Here is a 22,184-nt window from a genome sequence, read left to right as displayed (position 1 = left end):
AGCTTAATCATCTACGCGATTTAAGTAGTACACTACAGCAGTCTAAACCGTCTTTGATAAAAAATTATTGGAAATGTCAATTTGCATTCTGGGGCAATTTTATCTTCTTATTTTATAACCTGTAATATACGCCACAAAATAAGGGAATATAGAAAAATAAAAATGTTAATACTACTGTGGCGAATTCAGTTTTAATAAAAACGGAAATAATACGGTTGTTATATCCAGAGAAAAAATATGGGGAATTTACTTTTACCGTGTTTTGGGGTCATCATCTTTAGCAAAATCTGTAATTTTATTTCTTAGTCAGAAGAACATGACTAAAGCACAGATGATAGTGCACTAACGCATTCATAAAGACTTATGGTTTTTTATAATGACATCATAAGGGAACGTGCACATGTAAATGTAGTTAATGCACAAAAATCCTCAGTAAGTGCGAATATCTTACTAAAATTTCAAGGAAATGTGTATTGTACGAAGAAATTGATGGCACTATTGAAAAAACAAAAAAAATCTTCACTGAACAAATGTTTTTTCGGGAGTGGTTATGCTCTTATTGCTTACTAGGAATTATTTTTACTTCTTGACCGTAAACGAGGGAGTCATTTTGTCAAATGTGTGATTTTATATTTTCCTGGCAAGCGACTGAATATGAAAATGTAAGTTTCTCATTTGTTTTCTATGGTGTACGGAATGTGCCACCATGATGTGCCTCTACTTTTAATTGAAGGCGCAAGTTGTTACAACAAAATTTAACAACACACAACTCATTTCGTAATTGTAGAAGTTTAACTTATTGTTACGTTGAAGCGGTGAATAAAATCGGCGTGGGTAAAACTCAACAATTTATTTTTTAATAACTCAAATTTACACGACTAACTGCACAGTGATTATGCACAAACTAATTCCAGCGCGACTTGTTCGGCTCTTCTTAACATTCGCTGGACTCGGCTCGAGTGAATGGATTTGACTAGGCTTCTCCCATTGTCTAGATTACACTCGACTGACTCGTTCCCGAAGGTGGCCTCTATTTAAACCCATTCTTCCTTTTAAATGTACGGCAATCGGAGTCTTTCTGCAGTACCCATCATCGACACACATACTAGAAAAACCCATAGGCGTCGTATGGGTTTATTTCGCAACATTATTTTGTTATCCTATACAGAAAATCGATGAAGTCATCTTAAAAAATTATTGAATTATGGATCGGAACATTTTTTTAACCATGAACATACACATCCAGTATTGATTTATGTATATGTGTATTTTTTATAATTGTCCTGTAAGTGGGTGAAGAACCTGTTGGGCAGTAAATTCATTATTATTATTACATTATAAAGTCCCCATGTGGAGCTTGAAAAAAAAAAACACACATCTACTGTGTCGATGCATCGCAGGTATGCAACCAATGTTGCTTTCTACATTGGGTATTTCAACAGTTCTCTTGTCTTGCTTCAGCAACAAATAAACGCACAAAATTAAAGTAGGTTTCCCACATTCTAAAGTAAACTTTACAGTTGATAACCACACACAGTTTGACCGTCCGATGTTTGCTACTGTCACCACGTCCTTTTTAAATCAATAACACCACGTATCTCAGAGCCTACTGTAACTCAAAACGTTATTGGTCCTACGACACTTGAAACAACGTTTTCTACTGGGATTATAAGGAACACTGAAGAAAACAAATTCAAGCATCTTTTAACTTTTATTTCTTTGGTATTTGTACAATTTTAATTTGTACGTGAGAAATGACACACGGGCATATTTTAGAAGTCACTATGGCACAACCTGCAAGCTGGCTTTAAATGACAGTGATTGCACAAATTCGATAACATAATGTCTGATCAACAAAAATCGTCCTCAAGTAGGCGAAGGATTCTTAGCTGCCTTTTTCATTTCTCGTTGAAAGTAGTAAATGACAAAAAAGATAGCTTGTTCGTCCATTGGTAATTCGAAGGCGTTTTTTGTTGATCGCACTTGATGTCATACAGCGTGAAAAATTAAATAAATGTCGATTTTTGAACACGGAAACTATATTATTGTTACAATTATTGCTTTTAGACGCTACAGTTACATTAAACATTAAATGTATTTTTTACTTTACATAATAAAATGAAAAAGTTAATAAATTCCTAGTGCGTATTGGAATGGTACATAGCACATCAATTTTCTATACTTGCAGTAAGAAATAGTCAGTAGAATCTCAACATCAATATTAAAGTCTATGCACATTTTAAAAATCAACCGATGCTGCAATTTTCACTTTGGGCTAGTTGGCCGTCAAGAACCCACCAAAATAAAAGGCTGAGTGTATTTCTTCACATTTTACTACAAAGGTTTACTCTTTTACATGCAAGAGAGCAAATCCCTTTTTCACACAGCACTTATTTGATACACTGTGCTAATTAAATCCGAAATACAAATTTTGTCAATTTTATTACTCCGTTGCTAATATTAATCAACGAGTGGTCGATACTTAAAATGTGATGGAATACATGTATTGATTACACAAAGGTTTATGGGATAAAACCAGCTCTGATTGCGGAATAGTGAACACTTTTCTTAAAAAAGTACAAGAAAGTTATAACAAAATCTAACCGAGAATAACCAAATATTCGTAAAAGTTGTAATGTAAATTCGCTCATGACTAGATCACAACAAGAGGTAAAAAAATTCACTAATTATTACTAAAATTTAACTAAACGTTTCTTTATTTAATGATCACATCTGCAGTCTTTTACAATCTTAATCATCTTTCGAGTTATGATTACTTTCGAAAGTAACCTTAGGTGAAGACGTATTTTTAATAGGACTTAGATCTCTCGAATTTTCACGCGTCAAACCATATTTGTTCCAAACAACGCAACCGATAACACAGAGTACTGAAATAAGCATCTGGACTATCAGCCATACAACAATATTAATAGCTTGTGTACGTTCGAAGAGCTCTCTTCCGTGTTTAATGCAGATTAATGCCTCCGAGACCATTATACACCCATAAACCCAACACTGTGTCCCTACTCGTTTACAAGTAGTATCGGTAACGTAACTGTAATACTGTCTAACAGAGGGTGCTACTACGACACCAATGAAAATTAACCTAGCCGTGACTAGCAGATGCGAAGCTGGCAGTTCGAAAACGTGTTTTAAGAAAAAAGTATTAAGTTCCGAGATTTGCCAAAACAGAACTAATTGGCATAGAGCAAATATTCGCATATACGAGCATTTGGGGTCCAACCATCGTACTGACGTAAAACTTTCGGGGGTAAATTGCAACACTGCACGTTTGATTTTACCAGTAGTCGAATGAATGTCTCTTATGCTCACCCACTTGTACTCCCTCATCTCTAGAATCTGACATATTTTGAGACCACACCATATTCCAAAGCCGTTGCATATTAAAACGTCCAATATGAGAGCGTCCCACCAACATTCAATAAAATTAGGCAAAAGGTGCGCGAAGGCAATCTCTGTAATTTCCCACATAAAACTTATAGCCCATAAAATCCCCATGTGTCTCATTAGTATGGCCTTAAACATCCATCCTAAGTAATGGCCCAACGCAAAAACATCAACGTGTGACCAGATGCGTTCTAAAGTGACGTCCGAACAGTTAACGCCGTATTCTTTATCCATGTCGATATGGAACTCTTTCAATGTTGGGTCGAACCAATATAAAATATTCTTCACTGTTTCATAGTTTTGGAATAGTAGAAAGAGACATCCGAGAAGATAAAGAACGCTCATACCGAATACCATTCGCCAAATGGCGGGATGCGGCCGAATGAATGGTCCGTTGGGAAAAGCCAAAACTGATATAATAAGAAAAAAGAAGATACAGCATAGCATTCCCGCCCATATGTTGTTCTCTACGTTGTCTGTGTCCCTGAAACAAAGATTATCTCATGAGGAAAACATGAAAAATTATGGCACATACAAGATAATAAACACTTCCCAGGATTAAGTCATGGGTCACATTAATGTCGTTTTAAATTGACACTTTTCGTTTTTTTTTGCAGAGTGTATAGACACAAAATTATGTATTATAACAATAAATTCAATAATAAAAAAGAATACCAATTTTAAACAACGTTGGTTCTTTTAGTTGTGTTTTCTTTACTAGTATTTGTCTCTTTATGACGTTATTAATTTTTAGATATATTTTTTAGTCGACTTTTGTTGATAGTCGCACTTTTACACACAAAATATTGTTTAAAAATCGTAAAAACGTTTGCAATACTTTTAATGATGAATTACTGACGAGCCCAGTTTATTTCAACCACACAAATGATCATTTTTACTTCCCGGATCTAAGCTAGGGAAGTACATATTAGAATAGCCATTTGGGAAATGGTTAATTTCATACTACTTTTTAGCGTTTCATAACTCCCAGACTATGGAAAAGTAGGTCCCCGTTTCCGTCTTTCTTGTAGTCCGTTGACAATTTTATTGGATACATAAACTACTGGACTAATTGTTGTGAAATTTTAGGTGTACTTTAGCAATAACGTGTAGATGGTAAAACGCTAATCAACATTTGTATAATCTTCCCCATCAACAATCTGATGACATAATTTTTAAATTTTGTTAGGTAAATCTTATTTTAATTTTACAAAACAGTATACTTTTTTATTTGTGACTTACTAATTTGCCCGGTTTTTTATTTAGATTTTGAAAACATTTAAATTGTACATTTATAAAATCGATTGCTTTGAAATATTGCAAACAGATCAAATTGCTAATAAAAATTATCTTGCTAGATAAATCTTATCTAAAATGTGCAAACTGCGCTTGTGGTTTATCAATGCACCCATATTTGACTACTCATGTTAATTATATAAAAATGACTTATCTCATATACTGTACAGTTGTTAGTAGAATGTTACTGTATCTATCGTGATGTATCTGTCACGATGTTAAAAAGTTCATGACTTTATCATAGAATTTTATAAGAAAAACTCACTTGAACCATACACATAATAACGTGATTTATCTGTAGTTTTATTACCTTTGAAAATTAAAACCATAATAAAATAACTTGGTTTCCGTTTCAAAGATTCAATTATTCATAAAAGTGTAAATATTGAGAACTATTTAATGTGTAAAAAATGTGCATTAAAAGTAGATGATTTCTCGATGGTTATCTACACGCACATGTGTATTTTTATAGAGATAACCATCAAATGTATGTAAGCTGTGTAAATATTTTTTTTATCTGATTATGTATGCACTGTCTATATAAGTTGTAACTAAATTTAAATAAGCAGATAATTCCAATTTATAAATCAACATTAGTTGAATCTTGCGTAGGTTAAAAAATATGCAATCTTTAATCGAAATCCAAGACATGTAATGCTCTCCTGGATTTCCAGTTATCTAACCCCGAGTACAATAAAAACACGATGAAAGACAGCCATGGGTTGTTGAAAGTTTGTTTTTGATCGTCCATTTTCAACCCAAATTTTAAAATTAACGGTATTTGTTGAGAAAAAAATTCTATCAAAACAAATCTTCAAAAATCCATAGCTCTTTTTTCGATAGTCCAATGTCCAAAATTTAAAATTATTTTTCATTTACAGTAGTCCAATTGCTATTATTTTTTCAAACATATACCGACAACTGAAATGATTTTTTTTAAGTTCTAAATGAGATTCCGCTAAACTCTCTGTAATACGAACTCGTGAGTCATTACAAGTGGAATTTGAGATATAGGATGACATATGATAACTCATAAGGTTCAGTTTAACTGGCTTTATCTATAGTTCTACTGTTTGTATTGTTCAAAAAAATATCATACGACGGCTGATGATAACTAGAAACAAAAAATCAGCAAATTAAACAATATTAGGTAAAATAAAATGAACAAAATCAAATCATACACACAATATTTTTCTTACTCATGAATGAGATGTCGTTCATTTTACATTGATTTGCGTGTGAAAAGTAAAAATTCATTGGTTGTACTGTCGGAATTCATTAGAAATAAATATAGATAATATAATAATAATATTTGTAATAGATAGGCAACTCCTTATACTGACAAAAGGACAGAGAAAGCAGCGGCCTCTGGTGGGCTGTTCCCCAACAAAACCAGGGTTCCAGCCTGCTGGGTTTTTATTTTAATTTTTGTTCCACATAATTTTTTTAATAAAACAACATGCATATTTCAGAAAATTAGCTTTAATTTTTTTAATTACAGAATTTATATGTATAATGTTCAACAATGTTCAATGTTTACTCACTTTTTTTTTCTTTTTTCGTAATATTTCTTGGCTGCGATATATATGGCGTCGTCGTTTCGATGGCGGTTTCGTTCATCTTTGCCACTGAGAACTTTATTAATACCACCGGCCCAATTATAACAAACTAACTCAGTGAATTTTGATATTAGAAATTCTTTGATGTCCCCCATATGTTCACAATTATCGTTAAATTCGAAGTTCACATTCATTTTCACAGAATTTTTCAATATTTCATAGCCAGATTTTTTGAAGCAAAATTTTGGTGTTAGTTTTTGTAGCACGTGATAACAAGAACTTAAACCTATAATAAGCTTCGGAGTATAATATTTCAATTTATTGGGAACCGAATCTTTAAATTCTTTTGCAACAACCAGATCATGCCACTCATTTTTGTTTACTGTTGTTAAATTTTTTTCGCATTTTATGCATGTTTCTATTCCTTTCAATTGTTTAACAACAAAACCACTTACGTAGCCCATGCTAATTTTATCTATATAAGAAAATTCCGGTCCCGGGCTAATCAATAAATTTTCGTCAATTGTTTCTATTTCTTCGGTTTCGTCATCTTCAGATAGGCCTTGCGTTATAAATTGTCTGACGGACGTTAGAATTTCTTCGGAATTATCCATTTCACAATTTGCAGAAATAGAATGAGTAGTAGTTAAATTATTAAACAAAAGAGTTTTAAAATGATTTTTAAATTGGGTAACCGTAGGATTTGTATTTCGAGCTCCTTGTTGACGAATTTGGCCGAAAAAATTTTCTAACGGGTCTTGATTGAAAACCCGAGGCTTAAAAAACGTTAAACCATGACTTTTCAAAATTTTGAAAATTTCTTCGAATCCATTTAAGGTGATTTCCCAATTTTTTAAACTTGGCGGGATAAACTTTTTGCCTCCTTTCTCAAAATGCATATTTCGTAGATTATTTCTCGCGCATTGCCAGAACTTTAAATGTTTGGATCGTTCTGTTACTGCACATCTCAAAAAATTCCTTTTCATGGGCTTTAACACCCTTCCGTTTACACTATCAAACAATTTGTTAAAAAAACTAAGGACCTTAGAAGTGCCAATCGCTTCCTCGTCTAAGCCACTGTCTCCAATTTTTGTCATTAGTCCCAGAACCGATGCAACTGTATGGCTAAAAACTTGTGCAGCACATGAGACCTTCATTTTCCTAATTTTTTTGGGATTAACATGACCCTCGGTAAGTTTTGGCATAGCACGTAGATCGGTCGAACACTTGTCTAGTTGGTATGCTTTCTGGATGTCTGACCATTGCGCACTTAATGGTTCTTTGTCTTGTATTTTCCAAATTAGTTTATATTTTAAGAGATTATTGCGAATTCCTTTAAGAAGATGCGAAGGATCATATATGTGGATTATTTTCTGCTCGTTAATTTTAAAAAATTTGATTTTGTCTCCTATTTGAACATTAGTTCCAATAGAAGATTTCATTAAATAATTAATCACTGCCTGATTATTCGTCCCTTGGTCACTTACTGAGGCTATAATTTTTAATCCTGCGTCTTGACATTGTTTTACAACTTGTTTAATTATTCTCGCCAAATCTATTGTTTTCACCGGACCGCTGGAGAAGGTGTACAGAAGGGGCTGTTTCCATTCCCTTTTTATACCCTTAATCATGAAAACGAGAGCCCTATCACCAATTTTTTCGCCCTTTTTCTCTCCAAAATCCTCAAACCCTTCAAACTCTTTTGAATGCGTGTTCAACGATATATGTGGTTCTATGGAAATTTCGTCAAACATTAGGACACATAGTTTTTCTTGCTGTTTTAAGCCTTTAACTTTTGCTTTTAAGTTGTCAAATAGTGCCTCATTGTAACCCGCTTTAATCGGTATTCTATTGAGTAAGGCCATTATGGTTTTTTTCGAAGGCATAGGAAATATTTTAGAAAAGAGTTTATATGCTCTGTTACTTTGTTTGTTCAAGATGAGACCCATAATTTTGCCATCCAACGTATATCTTCTACCATTAGGATGCACATCGGCTAATCTAATCTGGGTCTTTACGAAATTTGCAACCGTCCGATTCAAAGGCGCTGTCACCTTTTCAACTAGTTCTTCTTTCGAAATTTTTGTCACTTGCTTTTTTTTATAAAAATTTTTGGTTTTTGTAAGGCGGCATACCTTTCTCCTAAGTTTTTTTGTTAAATTGTAAAGTTTTTTTGCTTCTTCAGGAAGCTCTTTGCTGTACGTAACTCCTGCGATTTTTAAGATTTTTGAAGGAACTTCGTTAACCAATGCAGAGCTTGATGATCTTTTTAAAATGCGTCTTTCACTCAAGGATGGAACTGGGATGGAATCGGGACTGATTTGCTCGGAAGCGGGATCATTTATGGGGTCTGCAATAATAAATAATTGTAGATTCGCCAAAATGTAGTTTTTATTTCACCATGAAAAAGAGAGAAATACGTAAATATGTAAATTTTACCTGCAACCGTGTCTTCTTGAGAAGAAACAGGATCTAAATTTGAATCTGATACAGGAAAATGGAGAGGCAAAAAAAGACTTGGCAACACATCCTTTTTCAGCAACATATTAGACGACCGATCTTCCACAAGAAAATGCCTGTCACAAATACGGTGGGAGCGATACACCAGGTCTGCATTCTTAACATGAAGATCTTTATCTCCGCAAAGCTCAATCCATCGTTCAAAATGGCTTTTGAATTTACGGGGATTTGGAAAGCGATGTCGCGGGGATTGGCGATCATCGCAGGTTACAACGGCACACTTGCGGTACTTCACCATCCTCTAACTGCAATAGTTAATAATAAAATTCCATATCTTCAAATTAAACAAATATTTTTACCTTATAAAGTCCTTAATTGAACGGGGAATAAACAGTAAAACAAGAAACACCAAACAGCAACACAAAAACAACAATAAAGAGAACGCGAACACCAAAAATATATATAAAAGTAACGAAAACAAAACTAACAGAGCAAATTAATCGAAAAACTGTGGCTCAAAGACCAAGATAGCAGAACAGAACGGTTGGAAAAGCACGGGAATCGAGACGATAATTAATTTTTGACGTTTCAAGTTGTCAAAGTAACCGAAGCGCTTTTATTTATTATTTTCATAGATATTGTTTTAAATTTAAAAACATGCCGCCAGCGCCTCTCGTGGACTGTTCCCCGTACTAAAACGCATGCCCATTTCAATCCTTTGAAGTTCCCGCCCCATGGAAATAAATTTCTTACTATACGTTTGATGGATGGAAAAAGTTGTTTGTAAAAAAAAAAAAACACGTCGTCCTGAGTTACCTACAATGATTTCTTAGATGGTTTGATGGTTATTATCAAGCAAGTTCAGTTTAAATCTAATTTTTGAGATTTAAAATATTCGTAAGAAAAAATCTTGTATGATACGTTTCTGAAAAATGTGTTTAAGGCACTTTCATACGCATGATTTAAACATACATTTTTTCCATTTGAATCATAAATAGCTTCTTATCTTTCAGTAATGTTAATACTGCGGTATCTAATTTTGACATATGTTCATAAGAAAACATACAAATTGCTTGTATAGATTGCACCATATTTCGTATTAAACTAAATTATTTTTACGAATGGTTTACAAGTTTATTAATATACTTCAATATAAACGTTGAATACTATTTCTATAGATTTCAAACTCGCGCCCTTAGAACTCACATTTTTAATTTTTGATGGTCTTACTTCCCGAGCGTAAGCTCAAGAAGTATTGTGTATACATTATAACAGGGTCCATCCGGCGAATGAAATAGGTCTTCCGCTTCTGTCTTTCTGTTTGTAAACAGATAATCTTCGAAACTATGGATCGATTGCTGTCAAAGTTTATAGGTATATTAGGAATATCGTAACACGTTAACCAAAATTTGTTTGATCATCCCCACCAACAATGTGATGACCTCACTCCAAAACTGTGCATAGCAAATGCCTTGTCTACAAAAAAAAAAAAAAAAACTTTATATTTTACAATTTAACCTTGAAACTGGAAAACCAATGCTCTGAAATCTTGCGAACGTTTTAAGGTTATCGTTAGAATAGTATATCGGTAAATTGTTAATCAAAATATATCCGTCGAGTGATTTTATGATGACGGCAAACTTTTCTTGGTACAGATTCGAAATTTCAATTTTTCACGATTGATAAGGAAGCTTTAATTTGTATTATGGAACTGGCCCTAAAGGCCGGTTTGTGCAGCTTCATTTAATGTAATAAATCAACCATAACAATACATAATAATTAATGCCGCTGTAAAAGGTAAGCAATTATATAATCCTATTATTTACTGAATAAATTTCTTTATTTTCTTTTTAGTTTGTTTCTGATTTGAGATTAAAGTTTTCCAGTTCGCACCAGGCAGTGTAATACTTCATTTGGTAATGCTACCGTTGGAGGTAATTTAGTTTTAAGTTGGTTTGTTAAATTTTTAAAAACGTTTGCTGTTTGGTTAATACCATCTCCTTGATAAACTAGAAACAACGTCTCTAAAATGTTTGCTGCATGTATTAAATCAGCACAAGGCTGCAGCAAGTTGCCTTGACCAAGAAAGTGTATCCAATTGGAGCTGCTTGGTCCAGGTATATTTTCCGCGGGAGTTCCAAGATATGGATATTTTAACCGGAAACGATGAGCAACATATCCAGCAACCTATTGGAGTCCTTCCTGGCTGACTTGAGTATTAGGTAGATTGACTTCAATTTCAGCGAACTTGTCAACAAGGTGAAGAGTTGCCACATCGCTTTCCTTGCCTAACATTTCATCTTCAATACCAGTGTCCAAAATATATGAAAATAATGAATGAGGCCTCATCCTCATCTTTTTCACAATTTTTATTGGCTGATATTGCAGCAGCAAAGTATTTGCCCAAAATGTACCACCTCAACCTGTATTTAAAGTCAATTGGATTAGGATCGTCATTGCTAGCACCCATGGCACGAATGAAAGAGAAAAAATTTCCAGTACGTCTTGGTTTAGGCGACATGTTAAAATGTAATCGACTTTAAAAATAGGGCTAATATATTGGTACAAACCTTGCAGGGACTTGTTACTTATGCTAATTCCTTTCTGGAATGCTAATAGCGATTTTTTCCCAATTCCTTGAACATGTGATATTGTTTCATTTATGGTCCACATTTATGCCATATGCACTACTTCCAGGAGGAGAGAATTTCAAATTGGTATTAAAAATATCGAACCAGTCATTGCCTAATTTTATGAATTTGGATGTTTCTGCATAATTTGCATCGTTTCATCAAAAGACAAAACCGTGATGCGTTCAAAGTCTGTTAAAGTGCGAGCTTTATCTTTTATCAAGACTGCCCACAGATTTTTGCCTAATGTCCAATGAGAATTTGCGAAGTGTACTCGGGGCTGGTAGTGGAAATTTGCACTTTTGCCGTAAGTATCTATATGCTTTGGAACTCACACTAGGAAGTGGGATGGCAGAGGAAATATCGGGCGGTCCATTTAACGTTTTGCTTTGTTTTTAATCGCGTTATTTGCTTTTGTAAAAATGGTTGACAAATTTTGTTTTAGCAGTTCATTTTCAAGTTGCAGTGCCTTGTTTTTTTCTATTAATTTCTGCAAGTCGTTATGTTTGCTTTGCCAGTCGCATTCCAAAAAAACATCGGTAACTGGAAATAATTCTTTTCTACAGGTCTCTCTGAGGGGTTTTTTTTTTTTAGTTTCTGTGTCTGAACAATGAAGACTAGAAATGGGTGAAACTGTGGGCTTCACGACTTGGGTTGAACCTCTATTGCTAGGAGACATTGGGGAGTGTTGTTGGTATAGTATTAGGCATTAAACTTCTTCTATTTTTAGGGCTATAATTTAACAACTGCTGTTGAAGTGATTTGTATGAAGCTTTTGAAGAAACATTTTCAGAGCATATTCGACCTGAAATAAGAAATTCTAAGCATTTTGTTCTGGTTAATATGCCGTTATTTATTCGCGAAGTGAGAAAAAAAAGACATCTGTTTTGCTTACAGTTAGACAAAAAATTTATTTTGTAGAAAAATGTTTTCAACTTTTTAAAAATCAAATAATTGAGAAATTGGAAAACTGCCAAAATTGTAAAATTAAAAAATCGAAAGTTTTTTTCAGTTGCCCAGAGAAATCAAAAATCGAAAGACAAATCGAAAAATTGAAAATTTAAAAAACAAGAAATTGAAAAATTCGAAAGTTGAAAAATCGAAAAACTGAAAATTTAGTAGTAAGATAAGACTGATTTTGGCAAATGATCTACTCTCTCAGACAACAAAGGGTGGGTGGGTGGGGCTAGCACTTGCCAAATAACCTACCCTCTAAGAATATAAAAGCCGGGTGGGCCGGGCTAGTATTTCCCAAAATAAGACTCATTTTGGCCAATTACCTACTCTTCTAAGAAAATAAAGAATAGGTCATCTGCCAAAATCAGTCTTATCCTGGCAAGTATGAGACTGATTTTTGCAAATGACATATCCTCTAAGAAAATAAGGGTGGGTAGACGGGGCTAGTACTTGTTAAGATAAGACTGATATTGGCAAATAACATACCCTCTGAGAAAATAGGTATAATGGAGGGTAATTTTTCACTACATTTCAACTATCTCGTTATAATGCAAAAAACTCATCTATTGAATAGAATGCTTTCTCTAACAATTTTTTTTTAGTTTGCTTACAAACAAAGCTTTTAATTGGCAACTATTTCATCGTATTTGAAAGTTTATTAAAAAAATTACTGCAATCTTTATGAGTACACCATTCCTCGTTTTGGATAAACGTAACGTTTTATATTGTATGTACACGTCTTCTAGCCGAGTTTTGTAATTACCTATTTGCATTATTTAGTTTGGAATACAGTTCCATATTTTTTGTTATGTACTATAAACATTTAGATATCAATAAACAGGAAAAAGTTAAAATGTTACATTACGAAAACGTTCTCAACAATCATCTCGGTACTTCAAATTTAATGCAACTCTAATTGCTCTCGTCTGTAATCCAAATATACCTACGATATCTCTGTAATTTTCCTGATCCATCATGATTTGAACCTTCGCGCATTAGTTAAATTCCATTTGACGTCACACAAAATGGGCGATAGCATACCATGTTTTCTTATACATCATGGCTATACTATTTTTACTACTCGAGATGTATTTAATTATTAGTTATTTCATGTTTGTATACTTTATTGCTCATTACCATACTACTAAAAAAAGTCAATTTCACTTTAAAATACTTGATGATACATCGTCACCATAGCAGCAAATATAAACATTCATCAGTCAAAAATAAAGCTTCTAGTATGTTTTCGCAGCTATTTGTTTCATACTTTTAACATACACCACAAGTCCACAAATGCTAGAACGTTGTACCATTAATTTTTTTTCTTCTTTTTTTACAAAAAGCTCAAATGTTGATTTACTACAACTTGATAATACTCGGTTAACAGAAGCACTTAACCACGCCATTAATTTGATCACGTGATCAACTTCAACCAATCAAGTGGTCAGCGTGGTCAGTTTCACGGGTAATCGCACACAAAATTTTAATTTGAATTAAATATTCACCCACCTACCATAAACCGACTCTAAATGAGAAATGCCTTTTTATTATTGACTGCAACATCCCAAACATTGGTTTAAGCTTACAACTTACAAGGATGATTAACAGAAAAAAAAATGAACTGTGTTAACCTCAACGTTGTAAATTTATGAGATTCATGGCTCATCTCCTGATACTGCAATATAATTACGAATCGATTTACGACTATTTATGACATTGTTAATTACTGGTGCCGCAAATTTGGCCATTTGTTGCTATGTGTCTCTGTTTTTGGTATCTATATTAATTTAGCACCTATTCATCACCTTCAACTTTTAGAATACCTAATACCATTCACAAATAATGTTTTTGTACAAAAAACTGGGGTTATGTAAACATGTTGATAGTTAAACTAAATTTTTAAAATTAAAACCAAATTTACAATTTAATTTCTGATAAGGTATGCTTCATGGTAGCATGGGGGAAGTTTCTCTACGTCATGGTTCTGAGAGGCCGGCCTTGTGTCTACTAATCATAATTGAACACACCATTCACTCTGCCCATTGTTTGCACGATAATAAATAAAGTATACCGTCATCTCAACGACGCAAAAATTAAAACGACACCGCTTTTTAAGTTTTACATCACTGAGGGGCATCACGATGGGGAGCAAATGTCAAAGATCACTGATAAATAATGTGCTCGTAAAGAAGCAAACGCTCTCAAATAAAAATTCTATTGCAAACCGGTACCGCAAAGTTTAAATAGGGTTAAAGTGATATCGAAGATTATCGGCTATTTCCATAAAATTAGTTCTTTAACCCCTTATTCAATCTTATGTAACCTACACAGTACATAGACAAATTAAATGAAGTTAAACACTTACCGCACAAAAGCTGAATAAATAACAATCGCTATTGCAAAGGCAAGTGCAGAAATACTATGTGGGGTGTAGAAAAATTCCAATGAGATATCATCCACAGGTTTCTCGTTGATAGTATTGAAACTATCAAACCTAGCCCTCGCAGAGTTGGAATTGGTTTTGGCGTTCTTCTCCATTGTCTTCTTTTTTTATTATACTGACAATCATCGACAAAACTGCGAGACAACTATTCGAACATACACCACCTGCACCGTTTGAACCAACATGTGATTTTGCAAGGCCATTAATAACACGCGCGAATAAAATACCGAATGACAGTTATAGATGTCAAGTTCATCATTATGGTTGCCAACATAAAAAGGAATTCCCTGGCATGTTAATCTGGGCTGTGTCTACGGCGTTACATAAGTTGCATAAATTCGAATGAAAATATTTAACTGCACGGTTTGATTATTCTTGTATGTTAATTATAGTACAAGACGTACAGTTTTTCTCTTTAAAGTCAGTCAAATATTTTATGGAGTCATTTTAGTCTTCATTTAGGACGCGTGTACTTCCGGGAAATGGTGGTGGCTAAAGTCACGTCTGACAATTGATATGCAATTGATTGACATAACCTGAAAATATTTACAGTCAATAGAGTCCTTGCTCATCAAACTGAATAAAAATAATGTCTAGTAAGCATCAAAACAAACGCCTAAAATGGAGTTTGGACGCCGTCAGGTAAATTTTTGAATTCGAATTTCTCGGTATAGTGAAGACGGGCGTTCTTTCAGAAATCGAAGTTTAACAGAGGGCCTCGCTCCTCCTCCAGCTTACAGTCTCTCAGGCCCCGCAGTGAGCAGTGAAGTATCGAAAAAAACGGACGTAAGTCGACTAATAACGAAAAAGTCATGGGATTTGGCCTTGGCCCCTTTAAAACAAGTTCCGATGAATTTGTTCATAATGTACATGGCTGGTAACTCAATTTCAATTTTTCCAATAATGATGGTCGGCATGTTGTTGATGCGACCAATTCAGGCGATCTGGGCAACGAAAAGTACGTTCAAGATGGTTGAAAATACAAGTGCAGTGGGACAAATATTCGTGTACCTTCTGGGTAATTTTATTAATATTGGATTGGCTCTGTATAAGTGTCAGAGCATGGGATTACTGCCTACACATTCCAGTGATTGGCTGGCGTTTGTTGAACCTCCGGTGAGACTAGAGTATTTAGGTGGTGGAGTCACACTATTGTAATGTATTAGCATAATTTTATTTAAAATAAATCACATGAATACTAAGTACTCCTAAGTTTATTCCTTTCTATGCTTATCGGCAAAATCTTTAATTTTTTCATACAGGGCTTGAGGATCATCAACTCTTGGAATCTGAAAATAAGAAAGTCATTCATTGGTAAATTTTATGTCTGTTGTGTACACAACGTAAGCTATGGATTTATTTGAAACACGGATACTTACATCATAGTTTTGAGCAAAGTACACTCCTGCGTAGAGCCCAACAAAGAAACTAAACTACAGAAAGAATATCAGTGCTTTGTGAATTTTATTTTTTTTTATTTACTTACCAAACCTCTAACCATTGTTATAATTTGTGTTATGTATTACTAGGTTAGTATATTTTTATTTTTATCAACTGTTATCTCTAGTCATTTAATATTTATGCTTGTGATCACATTTGATAGTTATGATACGGGTAATGACAGTGACAGGTGACAGGCTGACAGCTGATCTTGTAGAGGGCATAGGACCACAGAACTACCACCACAAACGAGAATTTAGCTGGTTTTTATTTTATATGTCTGAAAAAAGTTCGTGTTAGTAATTTTGCATAAGTATAATTAATAGTTTCCCCACATCTTAAAAAAGAATGTTGATATTTATTACAATAAAGAAGTCGTTTAGTGAGAAATTTGTAGCAAAATATCCCTAGCAATCCAACTTGTCACTTATTTGACAGTTTTGAAAGTCGTTTTTTTCTTGTAGTCAGGTCGTTAGTTTTTTGTAGTTGTAGGTCTGTTGTTGCATTTTAAAAATGGATAGTTCGTTAACAAATTTTGGTAATTATTTGTAATACATACTGCAACCGTTTACTAAAAAGTATTTGTAGAACTAACGGATAGCACCATTAAAGTGAATTCAGATTCCGAACATGGCTCTGATAAAAGCGAAACTCTTGAAATCCTGAGTATCGGTGAGACGGATCAGTCATCAACTAATGGTGCTAAAACTGATGAGGAGTTTGACAATAACTTACCAGAAACTGTTACTTTGCTAAAACATGAAGCAACAGGTGCCAAAGTTTATCTTGTTGGAACGGCCCACTTTAGCAACGAATCAAAAGAAGATGTGATTAAAGTGAGGTTCCATACAAGTTTAGAGTTATTAACTTAATGTTCATAATTATATTTCAGGTGATTCAAAATGTTTTCCCCCATGTTGTTGTTTTAGAATTGTGTGCTTCACGCACAAATATTCTCTCTTTAGATGAAAAAACTATTTTAGAAGAGGCCAAAAATGTTGACTTTCGAAAAGTTGTTGCCAATATTAAGTCCAATGGCCTTTATAATGGGATCATGTATATATTGTTACTCAATATGAGTGCTCATATTACAAAAGAATTGGGAATGGCCCCTGGAGGTGAATTTAGAGCAGCTTATCGAGAAGTATTACATGAAACTCTAGCAGTTATTTGTTTTAATGATTCTAACATTAGGCTGAAAAACTTCAAAATTGTGAAGTACTTCTAGGGGATCGTCCACTTAGCATCACAGTTCAGAGAGCACTTGCCAAATTAACTTGGTGTCAAACTTTTAAACTGGCATGGCATTTATTAACTTCCAAGGAAAAAGTGAGGTATTGTTTCACTTTTCACATTGTATTATCAAATTAATTGATTGTTTCAAAGTGTGGAAGATATAGAGAAGTGTAAGAAACGTGATATGCTGGAGCAGTTATTGACTGAGTTAGCTGGAGAATATCCAGCTTTTCGAGATGTATTTCTAAATGAAAGAGACATATATTTAACTCACTCTCTCCAGGCTGCAGCTATAACAGCACATAAGAAAATTAAAGCAAAAGAAGGTAGACATTTTTTTTTAAACTGATGGTTTATATTGAATGGAATTTTTAGCTCTTGGCGGAAATGGTGATGCAAGTGAATCTGTCAGAGTTGTAGGAGTAGTAGGAATAGGCCACGTGCCTGGAATAACGAAACTTTGGCCTAAAGACCAAAAACCTTATATTGCTGAAATTCTAAAAATTCCACCAGCGTCACTTACCTCGAAGGTGGTGAGAATGAGTTTCCGAATTACATTGTTGACTCTTGGAGGTTATTTGGTGTATCGATTTGTTCCTGTTCCTAAAATGCTCAAGGAAAATGCTCAACCGTTTATCCACAATCTGCTGGCCAGCGTCACTAGTGCCAAGGCAAGCTCTGACTTTAAATACGTTTTGCATTAACTTAATAATGGTTTAGCACTTTAAAAGTAAATAACCTTGGCTTTTAGTTTAATAATTTTGAAGCAGCTCTCGTTATATTTTTGTAAATTTTAAAGCTGTTATTTTTTTTATCTAAGTCATACATTCCAGTTGTTAAGGAGGATAAGTAAGTAAATGATATCTAAAACATTTTGTAATTAAATTAATATATTTCTATAAACAATTATTGTATCAAACAATCAATACATTATTTGGAAGACTTTTTGGCAGGATTTTTTAAGTACTTGGATACAGTAATTTTTGAAATTATTTTGTACTCACTGCCAGTTTGAGAAAAATTAAGCTTTAACGTCACCTGCACAGCGAAAACCTAAGTTTCCAGCTGAACTATCTTTTGTGTTGAACGATCTGGCTGCACATCTGTATCTCCAACAGTATGATTCATGGCAAAGATAAGAACCTCCTTTCTTTACTTTTGCGTCCTAAAATTTTTATTACATATTATATTTTTGTTATATTGGTGTAAATAAAGTTTGGTAAAAAACTTACTGGGTCGTTTAACCAGTTATCCTGAGTCCATTCCCATACATTTCCTGCCATGTTATGTAGCCCGAATTTATTTGGAGGAAAACTGTCAACTGGCGCTGTTGATAAATAACCATCTTCGGCTGTGTTAGTTAATGGAAAGTCACCTTGCCATATGTTTGCCCTTTAATAAAACTGAAAATGATAAATATATTATAAATTATAATAAGTACAAACCAGTGTTGATCTTTAGGATTAAGTTTATTTCCCCAAGGATACAACTTCTGTTTTAATCCTGCTCGGCATGACATTTCCCATTCAGCCTCAGTGGGTAGTCGTTTTCCAACAAAGTTACAATATTTCTGTGCATCATTCCATGACACATGAATTACAGGATGGTCAAGTCGATCTGTCAAAATATATTTTGAAATAACATTCACACAAACGATTTTTACCAAAATACCGTCAATTGTGGAACCCTCTCCTTCTGGATGCTTCCAGGTAACGCCTTTCATTTTGATCCACCAAGGTGCTTGTACAGCCCGAAAGTCCTTGTATTGCTCTCGTTCACTCTCAGGAACTAACATTTCAAATATAAAACTGTCACCAAATTTTTCGGCTTCGGTTATATACCCTGTTTCTTCAATAAATTTACTGAATTGTTTATTGGAGACCTCATACTTGTCTAGATAAAATGAACTGACAGTAATATTACGTATGGGGCCTTCATGATCACTTTCAAATACTGGTTTGTCAGTGCCCATTTCGAATGTTGCTCCTTCAATTAGGCTCATGTGGGTTTGGTCAAAATCTGCACGTTCTTTGAGATTCTCATCGTCGTTAAGTGCTTGTGAATATTTATCATGTGGTTGCTCCTCATTTGTACACTTTGCGTTTCTGTTTAGTTGACAGCCACAGTCGCCCGTGCAGACGTTAAAAATATTAAGTAAAGTGAGAGTTAAGTATAAAAACATTAAGTACATTTTGGATAGGAGTGTATTTGACTAAAAATAATTAGAAGTAATAAGTAATATTACGAGAAAATAGTATTCAAGAAATGCAATGCGAAGTAACTATTTCGAGTAAGAATTCATGAGTTTGCATTGTTTTACACTACAATTGATATGTGTTTTGTGAGCATATGTTTGGTTTTATCATTATTGTGAAATATGAGGTTATGTTTAATTTTAATGACATGATTATTATTGAGTTTGACATTATGAAACAGGACCGGACTGACTTAAAATTGTTTCAGTTCGGTTGAAGAGGAACACGTATAGAGTGTACGTACTGGTTTACAAGTGTTTTGTTTATATGTTATATAATTATACTTTTGATAATGTACACAGTACACAGTGAAGGTTTTTTTGAGATTTTAGATTTTTTTATGTATTACATCATGGTAGAAGGAGACATGGTATAGGCATACGCATCGGGTGTGACGTCAAGTGGGGTGAAATTAGCGCGAAATTTAAAATACAATTCGTTATCCGACAACTAATTGACGTATTGGACAGAGCAATGACAACTCAAGCTGAAATTCCCTAGACTTCCCTAGCGAAGCTCACAAGAATCACAAGGTCGTTGATGCCACCTAACGTCACAAATGGATGCGCAGACCATTTTTAAATTGGTACATCGGATGCCTATACCATGTCTCCTTGTACCATGTATTACATAATTCTGTAGAAGGACATCATACATTTTTTGGAGGGAATAGATAAGTTGTCATTCATATATACAATGTGATACCGATTATGATGTTCCTGTACGAAAGGTGACATAAAGTAGTAGATGTGCCATTTTTGAGATAATCGATAATATAAAGTTTTGTTTTGATCATGTATTTATTACTACTAGTGGTATATACCATGGTACAATACATGGTTTTTCTAAAAAAAATTGCATGTTCTGAGCGTTTCGAAAAAAAATTGAAGAATGGTAATGAAGCACAAGCAACAATCAAACGTATTTTTCAACTGGTTTTGTTCAATAATTTTTTTGAGAAGTTATCAGCTACCTGAAAGGGATAAGAAAATAAATTTAAAAACATGGTAATATAGTATTTAGAATAAATTAAATAATTAAAAAAAGCAGACGTGAAGAAGCATTTTCGTATTTGAAAAACAATACAACTGAAAGTTTTTGAATGACATTTTAAAATTATGAAGTATGTTTTTGAATAAGAAATATATTTTTCATAACTATTTACTTATCAAAATTTAAGCATTTTTTAAAATATCAATAAAAAATTGGTCGAAAGTTATTTCGACAGAACTTCCTTCGCCAATGAGTACAAGTCCACTTTTTCGAAAATCATTTGATTTTGCGAATTTAATTTTTTTATGATAACTCTTTAAGTTAAAATAAATATATGTATGTAATATTAAAGTAATCATAAAGAAATGTTTCAAGTGAGTTTTTCCAATACAAAATTTTGTGATAACGTCATCAGCATTTTTGCAAGGACTGTAGGTATATCAGTTTGCACAAATGCAGTGTAGATATAATACTAATAACAGCAGTACTGTATTGCCAAATTTTCGGGAAAATGAAGTGAGTGGTTCTTAACTTAATCAGTACAATAAAGTGCGTTACTCATTCATTTTTTTGAGTGCTTCTGTATAAGTAATTCTAAAAACTATGCATCCATTGGTAAACTATAAGTATAGAGCACGGTTGTAGAATAGATAGGTTTGTACACTAATGGCTTGGGATGGCGACGCTTCTTTTCGATCCCTATATCCATGGAAAGGACACATACAGCTAGCGCCTCTACCTTGTCGAGCGGAAATCATTCTAGTTATTTTGGGGATTTTCGTTTACATTGCTTTATGAACAATACAAAATTTGTAAATGACATTTGATCGGAGTCGATAAGTAGGATTTCTTTTATTAATTACATCGGTTATAGACAGATGCCTATAGAGTTCTGTGTCCCTAAAACGTCAAAAACCAGGCGACGCGATCGACAATTGGCGTCGCTAACCAGGGATATGCAAATGTATGCTAGTGTATCAACCTATCTATTCTACAACCGTGGTATAGAGTCATAATATTTTACAGATTTGAAATAGAATTGATTCGGAAAAAATTGGAATGAGTCATCAATTTTTTGGGAGGGAATAAACGAATAAATTTTGATTAAAGATTTACCAGGACTACGATAACCCTAAAACGGTTGCAATATTTCAGAGCATTCGGTTTTGCAGTTTCAAAGTTAAATTGCAAAATGTTATACAATTTTAATTTTTTTTTCCAAAAATCTGGATGTCTAAGGTGAAAACACAGCATGGAGTCATACACCGCAAGTGCAGAAGTATCGTACATAATTGACCCTTTTCCTGTAAGATCGTAAAACTTCTATAGTGACTTTCCGTGCGCATGCATCTTCGAAACCACGTTGGAAATAATATCCGGCCTGTGACAACAAACCGCTTTGACAGATTGCAACCGGCTACACATGCGTAACTTGTCGCTCATTGGTTAATTTTAACTTGGCGCTCCAACAATCTGACTTCGCCTGCGCGATGTTGTCTCACTCTGT

At 33.8% G+C, this 22,184-nt stretch overlaps 4 protein-coding genes and 2 long non-coding RNA genes across 6 annotated transcripts; 2 read left to right on the top strand and 4 right to left on the bottom strand.

The window, feature by feature from the left end:
- Positions 1 to 1,698: 1,698 nt before the first annotated feature.
- On the bottom strand, positions 1,699 to 15,007 carry Pss (Phosphatidylserine synthase). The gene is made up of 2 exons (XM_064047040.1): positions 14,676 to 15,007; positions 1,699 to 3,892 (listed from the first exon to the last, which is right to left on the bottom strand). Exons 1-2 carry the CDS (start codon positions 14,846 to 14,848, stop codon positions 2,752 to 2,754), a joined length of 1,314 nt encoding a protein of 437 aa, XP_063903110.1. The 5' UTR covers positions 14,849 to 15,007; the 3' UTR covers positions 1,699 to 2,751.
- On the bottom strand, positions 8,637 to 9,437 carry LOC135122689 (uncharacterized). Its single transcript, XR_010279436.1, has 2 exons — positions 9,083 to 9,437; positions 8,637 to 9,028 (listed from the first exon to the last, which is right to left on the bottom strand). It is a non-coding gene; the product is annotated as an uncharacterized LOC135122689 (long non-coding RNA).
- A 69-nt stretch (positions 15,008 to 15,076) lies between the features above and the next one.
- On the top strand, positions 15,077 to 15,958 carry LOC135122687 (ER membrane protein complex subunit 4). The gene is made up of 2 exons (XM_064047043.1): positions 15,077 to 15,395; positions 15,449 to 15,958. The coding sequence occupies exons 1-2, from the start codon at positions 15,343 to 15,345 to the stop codon at positions 15,909 to 15,911; spliced, it is 516 nt and encodes a 171-aa protein (XP_063903113.1). The 5' UTR covers positions 15,077 to 15,342; the 3' UTR covers positions 15,912 to 15,958.
- Positions 15,912 to 16,605, bottom strand: LOC135122688 (uncharacterized). Its single transcript, XR_010279435.1, has 4 exons — positions 16,529 to 16,605; positions 16,240 to 16,473; positions 16,133 to 16,186; positions 15,912 to 16,042 (listed from the first exon to the last, which is right to left on the bottom strand). It is a non-coding gene; the product is annotated as an uncharacterized LOC135122688 (long non-coding RNA).
- Positions 16,606 to 16,639: 34 nt separating this feature from the next.
- On the top strand, positions 16,640 to 18,660 carry LOC135122684 (traB domain-containing protein). The gene is made up of 6 exons (XM_064047041.1): positions 16,640 to 16,731; positions 16,782 to 17,029; positions 17,086 to 17,337; positions 17,388 to 17,527; positions 17,580 to 17,755; positions 17,805 to 18,660. Exons 1-6 carry the CDS (start codon positions 16,707 to 16,709, stop codon positions 18,131 to 18,133), a joined length of 1,170 nt encoding a protein of 389 aa, XP_063903111.1. The 5' UTR covers positions 16,640 to 16,706; the 3' UTR covers positions 18,134 to 18,660.
- Positions 18,302 to 19,832, bottom strand: LOC135122686 (formylglycine-generating enzyme). Its single transcript, XM_064047042.1, has 4 exons — positions 19,101 to 19,832; positions 18,875 to 19,046; positions 18,662 to 18,821; positions 18,302 to 18,594 (listed from the first exon to the last, which is right to left on the bottom strand). Exons 1-4 carry the CDS (start codon positions 19,618 to 19,620, stop codon positions 18,451 to 18,453), a joined length of 996 nt encoding a protein of 331 aa, XP_063903112.1. The 5' UTR covers positions 19,621 to 19,832; the 3' UTR covers positions 18,302 to 18,450.
- Positions 19,833 to 22,184: the final 2,352 nt, after the last annotated feature.

Source organism: Zophobas morio, unplaced genomic scaffold (assembly GCF_036711695.1).
Source record: "Zophobas morio isolate AGI-343-1 ecotype UQ-CSIRO unplaced genomic scaffold, CSIRO_AGI_Zmor_V1 ptg000005l, whole genome shotgun sequence".
NCBI classification, from domain to species: Eukaryota; Metazoa; Arthropoda; class Insecta; order Coleoptera; family Tenebrionidae; genus Zophobas; species Zophobas morio.
This window is presented reverse-complemented; position numbering and strand designations above follow the sequence as displayed.

Excerpts from the sequence above, each read along its gene's own strand:
- Pss (XM_064047040.1), bottom strand. The coding sequence starts at position 14,848 with ATGGAGAAGAACGCCAAAACCAATTCCAACTCTGCGAGGGCTAGGTTT. Across the intron at positions 3,893-14,675 it reads ATTTATTCAGCTTTTGTGCG|GGACACAGACAACGTAGAGA; the intron begins GTAAGTGTTTAA and ends TCTTTGTTTCAG.
- LOC135122687 (XM_064047043.1), top strand. The coding sequence starts at position 15,343 with ATGTCTAGTAAGCATCAAAACAAACGCCTAAAATGGAGTTTGGACGCC. Across the intron at positions 15,396-15,448 it reads TGGAGTTTGGACGCCGTCAG|AAATCGAAGTTTAACAGAGG; the intron begins GTAAATTTTTGA and ends GCGTTCTTTCAG.
- LOC135122684 (XM_064047041.1), top strand. The coding sequence starts at position 16,707 with ATGGATAGTTCGTTAACAAATTTTG. Across the intron at positions 17,338-17,387 it reads TTAGAGCAGCTTATCGAGAA|GCTGAAAAACTTCAAAATTG; the intron begins GTATTACATGAA and ends TTCTAACATTAG. Across the intron at positions 17,528-17,579 it reads ACTTCCAAGGAAAAAGTGAG|TGTGGAAGATATAGAGAAGT; the intron begins GTATTGTTTCAC and ends ATTGTTTCAAAG.
- LOC135122686 (XM_064047042.1), bottom strand. The coding sequence starts at position 19,620 with ATGTACTTAATGTTTTTATACTTAACTCTCACTTTACTTAATATTTTT. Across the intron at positions 19,047-19,100 it reads AGAGGGTTCCACAATTGACG|ATCGACTTGACCATCCTGTA; the intron begins GTATTTTGGTAA and ends ATATTTTGACAG. Across the intron at positions 18,595-18,661 it reads ATAACTGGTTAAACGACCCA|GACGCAAAAGTAAAGAAAGG; the intron begins GTAAGTTTTTTA and ends TAAAAATTTTAG.